The sequence below is a fragment of the Odocoileus virginianus genome, chromosome 19 (genome assembly GCF_023699985.2).
Source record: "Odocoileus virginianus isolate 20LAN1187 ecotype Illinois chromosome 19, Ovbor_1.2, whole genome shotgun sequence".
In the NCBI taxonomy this organism is placed as follows: domain Eukaryota; kingdom Metazoa; phylum Chordata; class Mammalia; order Artiodactyla; family Cervidae; genus Odocoileus; species Odocoileus virginianus.
The window spans coordinates 22,833,455-22,847,105 of record NC_069692.1 but is presented as its reverse complement, the minus strand read 5'-3'; the positions used below and the strand labels follow the sequence as shown (position 1 = coordinate 22,847,105).

Below are 13,651 nucleotides of genomic sequence, written 5' to 3'. Positions count from 1 at the left end.
GACCAGTAGCTGGAGAGAACTACACTTTTGCTTAGTTATCCCAGATGCATAAACAGAATCCAGGGGCCATGCTTTGGAAATGGTCTCTAAATGTTAGCAATCTTTTTGAGATCTCTTAAGAGGAATTTAAATTTTCAGATAAACAAAGCTTGAATGAGTGCCAAAGAAAGAATCCCAACATAAAGCATTTTTTTAACTTCTCATTTTATATTGGAGGATATCTGATTAACAATAATGTGTAAGAAAGACACTAAATTTGCAAACCTCTTCAACTAAATTTAATACTTATTTGGCGAGCTTGATCACAAAATTATGTAATTAATTAGACTTACCATCTTTGCTACTTTAACAAAACATGTATCAAACCATGTAAGTGGTTCTATCTACCTTCAGAAGTTTTTGAAGGCCTTGGAGTTATGTGACAAGAATATTTATACGAAATACTTTTTAAGTTGTAAATTATAAAACAATTATTTTCTAATAAATTTACATGAATGAATAATCTACATGTTTACTAATTACCAAGTTACCTATCACAGTATTAAAATTCACACTTTATCTCCATTTTTTGTATTATTTTATTTTATAAATATATTTGTCATTCTTTTCAACTCTGGATGTTAAAAATGTTATATAAAGTCACTATGGAGAATAGTAAAAAATGCCTCTGATCTAAAAAATATTTACTCTAAGTAAGTACTTCTATATACTTCACTTTAATAATATTTCCATTTCCTTTGACAACTGAGTATATAACTAAATACTAACACAAAATGGTATATGCATATACATAATACTAAAATTTCTAAATATTTTTCACTTTTAAATTTACTTTCAAAAGACTACATTATAGACTACATTATCTTGTTTTACAAGACTAAAATATTAAGTTATGCATATATATTTATAATAAGAAGTTTACTGTTCATTTAATTATATATCTGAGATAACATGATAAAATGTAATACAAAAAATAAGTCACCTACTCTTTCCATTTCAGTATAATCTTTAATCTATTTTTTTTTAACAAAACAAAACCTGAAAGTTTATTTGGTAATGATAAATTAAAACACAAATTTTATTTCATCATACTTGAAATTTCTTTTAATTTTCCCCAAAGAAATTTCATAAATTTCTGCCTTCCAGTTGTACCTTCCAATACTCATTTAACTTTTATAACTAAAGTAAATGGCTTATATATATTTGCTAATTAAGACTCTTCTCATGCCTTTTCAAACAAACTTTTGTAAAAAGGACATCCTTTTCCTATAAATACCTCCTGCACATTCTCTAAAACATTTTCCATTCCTCAATCCTTCTTGTACTCCTAGCTATATTTGACACTGAAAACCAACCTGTTGTTCCCCCAATAACCTTTTTACTTTGGAAGAATTTTAGATACAGAAACGTTACAAGGATAGTATGGTTTCTGAATGCTGCTTATCACATCCTTCCCACTGTTAACATTTTATGTTACCACAGTACATCTGTCAAAGAAACTGATACAGGTACATTCCTATTAACTACTACGCACTTTATTTAAATTTCACCAGTTTACCCACTACTGTCCATTTTCTGTTTCAGGGATCTAAAGTAGGATACCTCACTGCAGTTAGTTATCATGTGTTCCTAGTCTCCTCTGCTCTATTTCTCAGTCTTTCCTCATTTTCCATGACCTCAACAGTCACGATTACTGGTTAGGTAACCTACAGAATGTCCTCCAATCCAGGTTTGTCAATGTTTTTCTTATGACTAGATTGTCATTATGAGTTTTCGTGAAGAATACTGCAAAGAGGTATTTTTATGAAGAATACCAAGATGATCACATCATAAAAGAGGGGACATGATATCCAAATAACACTATATCCAATGACTGGGGCTGTTGACCATCAATACTTGGTGAGGGTATATTTTTACGGATTTGATGACTGTAGAAAATCATACCACCATGCAAGTAACATGCAGAATAATTCATCCAAAAAGTTCCCCTATATATTTGTTTTGTAATCAATATTCTACTCTTCTCCAATTCTTGGCAACCACTAATATATTTTCCATTTCTGTAGTTTCACCTTTACCAGAATGTTACATGAATAAAATCATACAATTTGTATATGTCCCTGGTTGCTCAGATGGTAAAAGCTGTCTGCAATGGAGGAGACCCAGGTTTGATCCCTGGGTCAGGAAGATCCCCTGGAGAAGGTAGCGGCAACCCATTCCAGTATTCTTGCCTGGAGAATTTCATGCACAGAGGAGCCTGGTGGGCTACAGTCCATAAAGTCACAAAGAGTCAGACACAACTAAGTGACTAACACATACGCACATACAACTTGTAGTCTTTCAGGTCTGGCTTTCACTTAGTAAATGAATTCAACTTTCATCAATGCTGTAGGAATCAATATCATGATGTGTTTCACTGATAAACAGTATTCCACTGTATTGGTATATAACTGTTTATCCACGGCCCTGACTGAGTGGACATCTTGGTTACTTTAGATTTTTAGCAATTATGAAATAAAACCATTATAAACATCTGCATACAGTTTTTGGGTGGACATAAGTTGTTTTCTTCTCTGCATTGGGGTATAGCCAGTTGACAAACAATGTTGTGACAGTTTCAGGTGAACACTGAAGGGACTCAGCCATACATATACATGTATCCATTCTCTCCCCAGCTCCCCTCCCATCCAGGCAGCCACATGACATTTGGGTGGACTTAAGTTTTAAATCACTGGGGAAACATACAGAAGTGTTAATTGCTCGGTCCTATAGTAAGTCTGTATTTTACATTACAAGAAACGGGCAAACTGTCTTCCAAAGGCACTATTTTGCCTTCCCACAAGCAATGAGTGAGAGCTGAGGTTCCCATTCTTACCAGCATTTGTTTACTGCTAGTTTTTTGGATATTACCCGTTCTAATAATGTGTAATGGTAGTCCTCTGTGGTTTTAATATGTATTTCCCTTAATGATATAGAATGTTGAGAATCATCTTTTCCTACATTTGCCATCCTTGTATCCTCTTTGTTGAAATTTCTGTTCACGTCTTTTGGCCATTTTTAATGGGGCTGTTTACTTTCCTATTACTGAGTTTTAAGAGTTCTTTATATATTTTTAGAGAAGGAAATGTCAACCCACTCCAGTATTCGTGCCTGGAGAATCCCAGGGACAGAGAAGCCCTGTGGGTTACGGTCCATGGGGTTGCAGAGCTGGACACGACTGAGTGATTAATGCTTTATATATTCTAGATATAAGTATTTTATCAGATGTATAATTTGAAAATATTCTCTTCCAGTCTGTGACTTACCTTTTCATTTTTCTAATATTACTTTTTATAGAAAAGTTTTTAACTTTGACAAAATCAACTTGTTAGGCAGATTTTCTCATTGTTTTTTTCTAGAAGTCTGGTAATTTTACATTTAAGTCTGTGATCCATTTTGAGTTAATTTTTACACAGGGTGTGGAATGTGTCTGAGCTCTTTTATTGTTATTTTTTTATTATCTGTTCGTCTGGTTTTTTATTTCCTTTTGGTTGCCTTGGGTCTTCTTTGCTGTGCCAGCTTTCTCTAGTTGCAGTGAGTTAGGGCTACTCTTCATTGTGGTGCATGGGCTTCTCATTGCAGTGGCTTCTCTTGTTGCAGAGCACAGGCCCTAGGGCGTGTGGGCTTCAGCAGCTGTGACTCGCAGGCCTAGCTGCTCCATGGTATGTAGAATCTTCCTGGGCCAGGGATAAAACCTGTGTTCCCTGCGCCGGAAGGTGGATTCCTAGTCACTGTACTGCCAGGGAAGTCCTGGGCTCTTATTGTTATTTATGGATATCCAATGATTCCACCACCTAAGGCAAAGTTCTAGATTTGGCAGTCTTTTTTAGTCCCAGGAGACTCAAACTGGGCTGAAATGTCTCAAAGTGGTTCTACTTCCTACTTTGAGCATATCTCTTTTGAAACCCTACCTCCTTCTGTGGAGGATTCCAACCTGTCCAGCAGGTCCTGAATTGCTGTTTCTAGTTCCCTCACCTAGTAAGGCTGTCTCAATGGAGGCAGCCAGGATTAGCAAAACCCCTCAGGGCAAAGGCTGTTTTCAGCACTCTAGTTCCTTTTTTGGCCAGTACTTTTTTACTGTTTACAATCTTTGTGATACATTTAAGATAAACAAACAAACAAACAAAAACAAAAAAACCTTACCTAGCTCTTAAATTGGTTTTTGTGAGAAGGTTGATCCTATTAACCTAACCCATCATTCTGAGGGAAACAATCCTCCCTGGTTATTTTTCAGAGCACAGCTTGGGTATGGCAGAAGAAGTGCAAGGAGTTAAGCCAAAAAAGAACAGCTGGTAAACAACAAGAGAAAAAAATGCGAACTTTTGGTTTTAGAAGTTTGGCAATGACAGAAAAGAAAAAAAAAAACATAACAGAAAGGACAACAGAATTGCAGGAAAAATGCTGGTTTTACTTTATCTTAAGTAGAAGAGAAGGAATCCAGCCAGAATAAAATGCAAAAGATGCTAGACTATTTTAACCAGAAATTCTATTCCTAGGTATATGCCCAAGAGAAATGAAAACATATGGCTATATGAATATTTGTACATGAATGTTCATAGCAGCATTGTTCATAATAGCCAAAAGAAGGAAACCCAGACGTCTGTCATTGATGAATCAGTAAACAATGTAGTATATTCACACAACAGAGCATTAGCTTGCCGTAAAAAGGAATGAAATACTGATACATGCTATGACATGGATGAACCCTGAAAACATCAGGCTAAGTGAAACCAACATATGATTCCATTTAAATGAGATGTGCAGAATGTGCAGATATAGAGACAGAAGGGAGATTAACTGTTGCTAAGAGGTGAAGGCATGGGAGGACTGTGGGAGATTGCTAAAGACTATAAGGGCTTCCTTTAGAGGTGCTGAAAAATGTTCTAAATTTGACTGTGGTGATGGATGCACAACTTTGAATATATTAAAAACCAGAGCCATCCATTTTAAACAAGAGAATTATAAAGAATAAAGGTGTTACCAAAAAAAATTGAGATTCTTTTACGGATAAAGTCTAAGATATTTTTGCATATTTCTTTCTATTCCTTATCCACTCAGCACTTAACTTTTAAGTACACATTATTTTATAAGTCATCAATTTACACAGTACTTGTTTCAAAGCTTTAATTTGAACTCGTGAAATTAACCTTACTTTTCCTCCTTGCTTTTCGGAACTTGACAGCAGCCAGATTTATTAAATTCATTCCATACAGATTGTAGTCAATGAAGAGCTGCAGGAGGTAGGGAATATGCGCTTCATGAGGCTGATAAAATTTATTCATTATGGCTCCACTTTGCAAAAGTTCACATATCCTAAATTAGAAAAAAAAGTTATACCATAAAATTATGTTTCCCAAAATGTTAAGTGAAATAATGGTTATACAAATACAGAGAACAAAACATATTACTCTACCACACAAAATTTTCATTTCAATTTTACTCAAAATTTATTTTTTTTGGCAACTGAAAGTTTAAATCAAGTTTTAAAGTAAGCTGTAAGCTCTGAAAGAAAATGAGAAAGAATGTCTTAAATGAAGAACATTTTGACTTCTAAAACCAATTTAATGCTAACCATACTGAAAAAGCTAACATGACCGAAAAAAGTCTTTTAAGATATATTTTTCTTTTAAAAATCCAGAAAAAATTTTGAAAAGATTATACAATAATTCTAAAAAGAGGACAAATGACTCAAGCCACCCCACAGAGATGTTACCACTTTTGGTATTTTTCTTCTCTGAGTAATTTGTCCTTCATATATTGGGGGGTACAAACAATAGGCAATTATAAATAACAAAGTACTATGCAGGGGAAGTATACAAAACATCTAGAAGGGACAATAAACAGACTGCAGTTTCTGCATAGCCTTCTTGGAGAGAAGTCTCTAAGCAGAACAATGAACTAGAAATACTTTTTCTCAGATGAGAAGGACCATTTCATCCAAATAAAACTGCACATGTAAAGGGTCACAAGAAAACATGGTTATTCAGGAACTAAAACCACTGAGTGAGGCTTAGTGACAGAGGCTATGGTGGTGGTGGGAGAGTAGAGAGGGAATGAGAAGTCAGATCACGCAAAGCCTACTAACATATTTGAAGAGGTAGTAGAATTTGCCTGTCAAGTGAAGAGAGCAGGAAAATTGAAATGACCAGGTTAGCTAAAGAAAGCAAAATACTAGAGACAGAAAGTGAGAAGGTACTGTGAAAAAAGGAAGATGATGGTGGCTTTAACAAGGATCAAGGAAATGTAGTGATTCAGGAAGCATAAGAGGAATAAAATGGTCAGGCCTTGATGACTAATTAGATGTGGAGGGTGAGATAGAATATAAGTTGAGGATAATACCTAGGTTAAGCAGCAAGTTGGTGGTGCTGCATTTATTGAAACAGAACAGATTGGAAGAAAATAGGTTTATTTGTGGATTTTTATTTGGAGAAGGAATAAAGACAAATTTGGTTTTAAACAAACTAGAGTTGAATGGTTTTAGACAAACCGGAGGTATACTGGAATGTTCAGGTAGATTTCTATGAAAATATTAGAAATGAGTAATAAAGATGAGGTTAAGGATATTTTATTAATAGATGAGAGACAGCAAACATATTTTGAGGCACTGTGTATTAGGCACAATTGTCTAAACTTAGGTGCTCTAAATGCTTAATCTCAACTAATATTACAAAATTATGGTAACTACTATTATCTCCATTTTATAAACAAGGAAGTTGAGTCTTAGATCAAAAACTTACCCAAAGACACACAAATAAAAAGTGGAAGAGCTAAAATTCAACTCCAATTTTTTCTGACTTAAGCCCTCTTAACTATAGTGCTATTCTATTTATCCAGTAGATGGTCTTATACACTGATCAGGAGCTCTGAAGGAAAATTTAAGCTATTGATATACATTTGGAAGCCAAATGCATCTAGATTAAAACAAAAACCATGTCAGTATATAAGACTGTAAAGTGAGGGGAACATATATAGAGAAAAAGATAAATGCCTAAGACAAAAGTCCAAGGACCAACCACATATTATGTTAAAAGAGGAACCAACAAAATGATATAAATATGAATGACCAGACAGGTATGAGGAAAACTAGAAAAACGTTTACATCAAAGCAACCTTATTTTAAGGTAGTGTAAGCACTGATGGACGTGAGGTCAAAAGGTAAGAGGTGTTAACTGGATTTAACAAGACGGGGGTCGTTAATTAAGGGAGGCAATTTGAGTGGAATGGCTGAACTGGAGAGCAGAACTGGAGCTAAGTTAAACACCAAACGGGAGGTAAGATACTGGACACACAAAATACAGCTAAATGCCTCCAGGAGAGCAGCCGGGAGTATGAACGACTCTGACTGTGAATGTGTGCATGTGTAAAATGAACTCTTATTATTGTCTAAATGGTGTGGAAGGGAGAGAGGATAACTGATAGATCAAAGGAAAGGGTCAAAGGGAGTGGATCGTGAGCTTTAAAAGGTAGGGGTAAATCTCTTCTGCCCTAATAGGCAGTGAGAAGTAGAGAACAGCTGTGAATAGATTCTAAGAAACTCTGACAGAAATTTAAGAGTGCTTTATTCCAATGGTTCTCAAGTTTTTTAGCCCTAGGACTCCTTTTCATTCTTAAAAATTACTTCTAGCATCAAAAAGCTTTTGTTTATGTGGTTTGTATCTATTGATATTTACCAAATCAAGTTAAAACAGAAAATTTTAAGAGACTCATTTACTAATTTTAAAATAACAATAAACCCAAGATACGTTAACATAAATAACATTGTTTTATTTTAAAAATCTGTATTTTTCAAAACAAAAACAATTTAGTGAGAAAAAGGAATTATTTCACATCTTTGCAAATCTGTTTTAATAGAAGACAGCTGGATTCTCATGTCTGCTTCAGCTCAATCTATTCTGAAATACTGTTTCATTGAAACATATAAACAAAAACCAGCCTTACACAGATCATAATTGAAAACAGGAAAAGTACCTGAACAGCCTTTTCAGGTAAATGTTGATCTTTGTTATTATTACATGGACATGCAACGGGGATGGTGGTTTCTTAAAGTTTAGCAACAACGTGGAAACCATTATCAATGAACTTTTTGTACTCTGTTACATTAAAATCTACTGGTCTACCTAACACTTTATTTTTACCCATGCATAATTTTCTAATGTCTTGCCCTCATCATTTGGAAAATATACATTCACTAAGTTATATAAATCTTCTAAATGGTAATATATTTCATTAAACAATATGGAAAAATGTTATTATCATCACCTATCTCATCAGGAAAAAAAAAGTACTGAAAAGGGGTTAAGTAGAAAGCTTTCACAGTAGAAAGCTCTCCCACAATGGCCTCACTCTCACACATTTCTCCTTGCTTTGAAACTAAAGAACAAATTTCTCTTGGTATTAAACATATGGTCTGGCTAGCAAGGTACTAGGATTATACAAGGCAGTCAATCATCCCTTTACCAACTTCTACAAATTCTCTAAATTTAAGGCAGAAAAGAATCAGTTAAGGGGTATAAAACAAGGTCCCTTACCCTTAAAATATCCTTCCTCGAGTCCAAGCTATGGATCTCTCTCTCTTTACACATATATGTACGTAATTTGGACTCTTTAATAATGCTACAAACTATACAGGCCTTTCTTCTAGATTTTCTTTTTATTTTTAAAATATTTAAGTGATAGTTGTTCATATTTTTATTTCACTTATCTTTTTACCTTTTCACCATTGCAGGATTGTAAAGATAAATCTTCATAAAGTGTCTTTCCTTCTCATGATAACCATAAAAAGGCCTGAAATACAAGAAATAGATACTTCAATTTATTTTCATCAGAGAGGAAATAAAGCAACTTATTGCCCTAATTGGACTTGGCTGGCCTAATTACTCATATTGAACATTATCAACCACCTCCCCCCAAAAAACAAAACAAAAAACCTCCAAGACTTTTCAATTAAACCTACCACAATGTCATATTTCATAACACACGAAATCTTGTTACTTCTTTTAAAAAGTTTAAAAATACCACTTTAAAAAACCTGGGGATAAAAAGGAGTAGCAAACTATTTATACTTTAATTTCAACCATCATGGCTCCATTAAAAAGTGGCTCTACTCAGGCCATGCATGTGAAACAGAGACCTTCCTTCTGACACTTTCCCCCATTTTTTTCTGTCAGAAACTAAAGCTCTTTATCAACAAAATTCTTTAACTGACAAAGGATACAAATTGCATTTGTATCTCTTCTCCTTATTTGTCTCTATTATTAATTTGAACATCAAAATTAATTTTACAACTTCACTAAGGAGAGACAACTTACCTATTATACATACGTACATATGTGTGTGTATAAAACACACACCCAAATCAAATGAAACTGTGAAAATTGTGCAGACACAATTTAAGAGATTGAAAAGATCATGGCCTTACTAATAACCTAATTATATTGAGGCTGGGTTCAATTCAGGGTATCAGTCAGCTGCAATAGGGAAAGAGAGAAGCAAAAATCTGTATGATAGAAGGAGAAACAAGTCCTCAATGCAAGAAGGAATAAGTTATCATGTTATATTATTTCAGGAAGATCTGAAGCTCTAATAAACAGACTACCATTTTCAAAGATTATATAATCAGAAACAATATGTAAATAGGTCTGAATTTATAGGCAAAATAAAAAGTATTTGTCTAGAGTTTGTCTATAAATAAGTAGTTGGTTAAATCTTTAGGTGGATAAACTTAGTTTCTTTTCATTAAAAGAAAAATATGTATTTTCCCCTTATGATGGGCACTAGATAGAACTTACCCTCATTAGAATACCATTTTCTCTCTGTCATGTCTGATAGTGTAGTAGCCCTCAAGTATAGAAGTAAGTTGGCAACACATTCATTTGAGGCATATTTAAATAACTTTAAAAAAATAAGCTATTCTAAGCCTTTAGGTCAAAATCATCTGTATGTTTTCTGTAAAGGAATTTCTATTAAAAAGAAAAAGTCTTAAAAGGTCTTTGTCTCATTCTTGCCACTCACTCCAATCTTACCTCATACCCACTCACTCTTTTTCCTCCAAACATTCCAAACATTTCAACCCCCTCTAACTTGATCCACTTTCAAGTAACTTGCCACTTCCTCTGTCTGTAAAGTAAGTTCTGCCCTGAACCACTGCAAGGCTTACTTTCAATCTGCAGTCAGGCCTCTGCTTAAACTCACCTCCTCTGAAAGGGCTGCACTGACCCTCATTCCCTATCCCTGACCCTTTACCCCCTCTTCAAAAAAAAAGAAATAATAATAATACCACCATTTCCTGTCCAGTTTGATGCTGTTCACCCCATTTTTGTTGCCATGAAGAGTGAAAGATACATGAATGATCTCATTCTCTTTCACTAGCAAAATTCAACTCTTTATTCCTCCTGCTTTGGTATTTTTCATACACATAAACATAGCTCTTTGTCTAAAGATACAGGGGTTAGGTACACTTTTAGCCAGATAAATAGAAATGAAGAGTTAAATCTGCACTGGTGTGATCCATGTTATCCTTGTTTTTGCTAAAGATTTTTAGGTTTTTACAGTTAGAATCTTATAAATTTAAAAAGCTGAATACAAGGCTATCAAATTTCTACAATTCTTTGTAAATCTAGGATTCTGCTTTTCTATGTATTCTGCCTCAAAATATAGCCTGGATATTCTATCAACTCAAGAGAGTTTAGCTTCTTCTAGCCAAGAGAGTCTCTGTATAATTTAACCTGGAATCCTTACTTCCTACTGCAATCCTTACTTGCTACTGTTGACTCTACTTGATTTTGCCGAAAGAATTTCTCAACAGGGAGACTCTCTGGAAGAAAGAAAGTAGAATGGAGCAGAGTCTAAGGTAAATATGTTTATACTTAAGTCTAAGGTAGATATGTTTATACTTTAAAAGTTGTAGCTGATAATTGGAGTTAGTTTTTTAATATAATAATGAGAAGGAAAATGATAGTTTAAAACAATTAATTTAGACAGACTAAGAATCTTTTTATAGACTATTTTCTAGAATCATGGTAGTTAAGTGGCAGGGAACCCCTGAAATGAGCCTAAGGTCATGGTCCTTCCTCTCTCTTAACCTAGCTTCAGGATAATGCACAGTCTAGGAAGACTGGAATTAAGTTTGTACAAATTTTAATTAGACAGCTATATGCAACTTTGTCTACCTTAAGTAAGTACGCAATATTGAAGGAGTAAAGGACTCACAGAAGCTACAATGCATGGTAAGCGGGAAGGGGACCTATATAAAGAAAATAAACAAAACATCAGAACAGGAGAAAAAAGAGAGAGGCAGTCATAAATTAGACTAAATAGCTCATCTTTGCCTCCAGGTTTCTAGATTTCTATTAACTGCTCTTAAAAATATGGCTATGCTTTTAACAAATGCCCATCAAAAATACAAAAAGGTTGGTGACTCATTATTTGTTCCACTAGATTGTTTGGAGATTCAACTTTGAAATGAGAATATGTATAGCAAAGTCCTCAGAAATCATTAAACATAAAAAATGTAAAATATAAAGCTGATGATTATCTTTAACCTAATTGTTGCTATCATAGGATGGGTGTGAACTTTCACCTGATTCATTTACTCTATCAAATAGTTATTGAGCCTTCTCTACTAAGTGCTCAACACCATACAAGGTGTAAAGGATAGAATGATGGACAGACAAACATGGTCTTTTCTCTCATGAAACTTACATGCTGGTGTGAGAAAAGCATAAGAACTAATAAACAAAAAATTAAAATAACTGGAAACTATAGTAAGTACTCCCTGGAGAAAGAAATGGCAACCCACTCCAGTGTTCTTGCCTGGAAAACCCCATGGGCAGAGAAGCCTGGAGGGCTACAGTCATGGGGTCACAAAAGAGTAGGGTATGACTTAGTGATTACAACAAGAACAATAGTTAAGTACAAAAGGAAACAAAGAATGGGCTAAAGATACAAAGCAAAAACATCAACCTATTTTAAGAAGGGAAGTAAAAAAACTTCTCTGGAGAGGAGAAGGATTTGAAGTACTGGAGAAGGGTAGAGCACTCGAGGCAAGCAAATTGCAAGTACAAAGGTGGGCAAGAGCTCAGTATATCAGAGAAACTGTAAGAAGTCCAGTGTTTCTGGATGGGACAGAAACAGGTGCCAAGCTAGGCAGACGATAGGTGCCAAGCTAGGCAGACGATAGGTGTCAGATCAGGCAGGCGTCAGATCACATAGGCTTGTGGTTAGAAGCTTAAATTTTATTCTATAAACAATATGAAGCCACTCAAGGATTTTAAAAGTACCCAATTTACATTACAAGAAGAGTACTTCTGTAGCTCTGGGGTGAGATAAGAACAGAAGAAGAAAATTCAATTAAAAGGACACTGGTAGTCCACAGGAAAACCTGGATTCAGGTGGAAGTAGACAGATTTAAGATGGATTTCATAGAGATACATTCAACTCTTATGTTCCAGTATGAGCTCCAAACTTTCCTGCCAACCTGCTCTATCTGCACCAACTCAAAGTTTCGTAGTCATCCTTGATTTTTCTCACAAACCTCATTCAGAGAGCAAATCTTGAGGATTCAACTCTCAGAATAGATCTAGAAGCTGACCAGTTCTCACCACACCCCTGCTACTACCCTTGTTCAAGCATTCATATTTTCTCACCCATATTAATGAAACAGAGTCCTAATGTTCTCCCTATTCAACTCTTGTGCTCCTACAATCTATTCTTTATGCAGGCTAAAGTAACCCTTTCAAAGTCAGATCATGGCTGCTCAAAATCACGTAATAGCTCAGAACAGAAACCAAAGGCCTTAGAATAGTCTACTTCAATGGTTCTCAAGCTTGAATACGCATCAGAATCAGCAGAAAGACTCACAAATTTCTGAGCCCCACAACTAGAGTATATGATTCATTAGGTCTAGGATCAAAGCAAAGAATGTATTTTTACTAAGTTCTCAAGCGTGTTAAGTCTGAAGTCCTTCAAGAAGTTCAAGTCTAAATAAGCAAGAAATTAGTGGAAACACCTGTGAAAGAATATGAGGCAGACCTCACGAGAGAGTGGGAAAGCCACCAGACTTAGATACAGGTCTGATCTAAGTGAAGGGGAGAGAGAGGGAAGATGAGTGGAAGTGTCTTCTATTGCAATGTGAGTCTACTGAAAGTTCAGAAAGGCTCCCCAAGTGTCTCCCACAAACAGGCCTGTCTTAGTATTCTTACTGTGCTTAGCCACTGGGTGGGAGAAGCCTATGAAAAATGGCTTCAGCTTACATGGGATGATAAATGGGTTTCAGCGCAGTAGCTGGGACCATTGTTCAATTATGTTCCTTGTATTTGGAGATCTGATAGTGCATTCTCATGGTGTCAAATCAGATAAAACTGATTCTGGTGATCCACTGGCCAGCATGATCTCCATCCTCTTGTTTCTCGCTAATCTCATTTTGTCCACTCTCCTTTCCCTCTGCTCCAGTCACCTGGTCTCCATTTTGTTCCCATCCCCCACCTTCAAGTCTTTGCTCAAATGTCATTTACCATGTCAATGACACCTTCCCTGATTACCCTATATAAAACTGCCACCAGTCTGCTTCTCTAACCCACACTAATGATCCTTCTTATCTTGCTCTACATATTTT

General features: G+C 35.2%; 1 protein-coding gene across 3 annotated transcripts in view; it reads right to left on the bottom strand.

The window, feature by feature from the left end:
* Positions 1-13,651, bottom strand: part of REV3L (REV3 like, DNA directed polymerase zeta catalytic subunit) — a 176,210-nt gene that overhangs the window by 98,776 nt on the left and 63,783 nt on the right. For all 3 annotated transcript variants that reach the window (XM_020890382.2, XM_020890383.2, XM_070449944.1), the window contains 2 exons: positions 8,749-8,823; positions 5,192-5,352 (listed from right to left, as the gene is read on the bottom strand). In XM_020890382.2, coding sequence (XP_020746041.2) covers positions 5,192-5,352; positions 8,749-8,823 — 236 coding nt within the window. The remainder of the gene's footprint in view (positions 1-5,191; positions 5,353-8,748; positions 8,824-13,651) is intronic.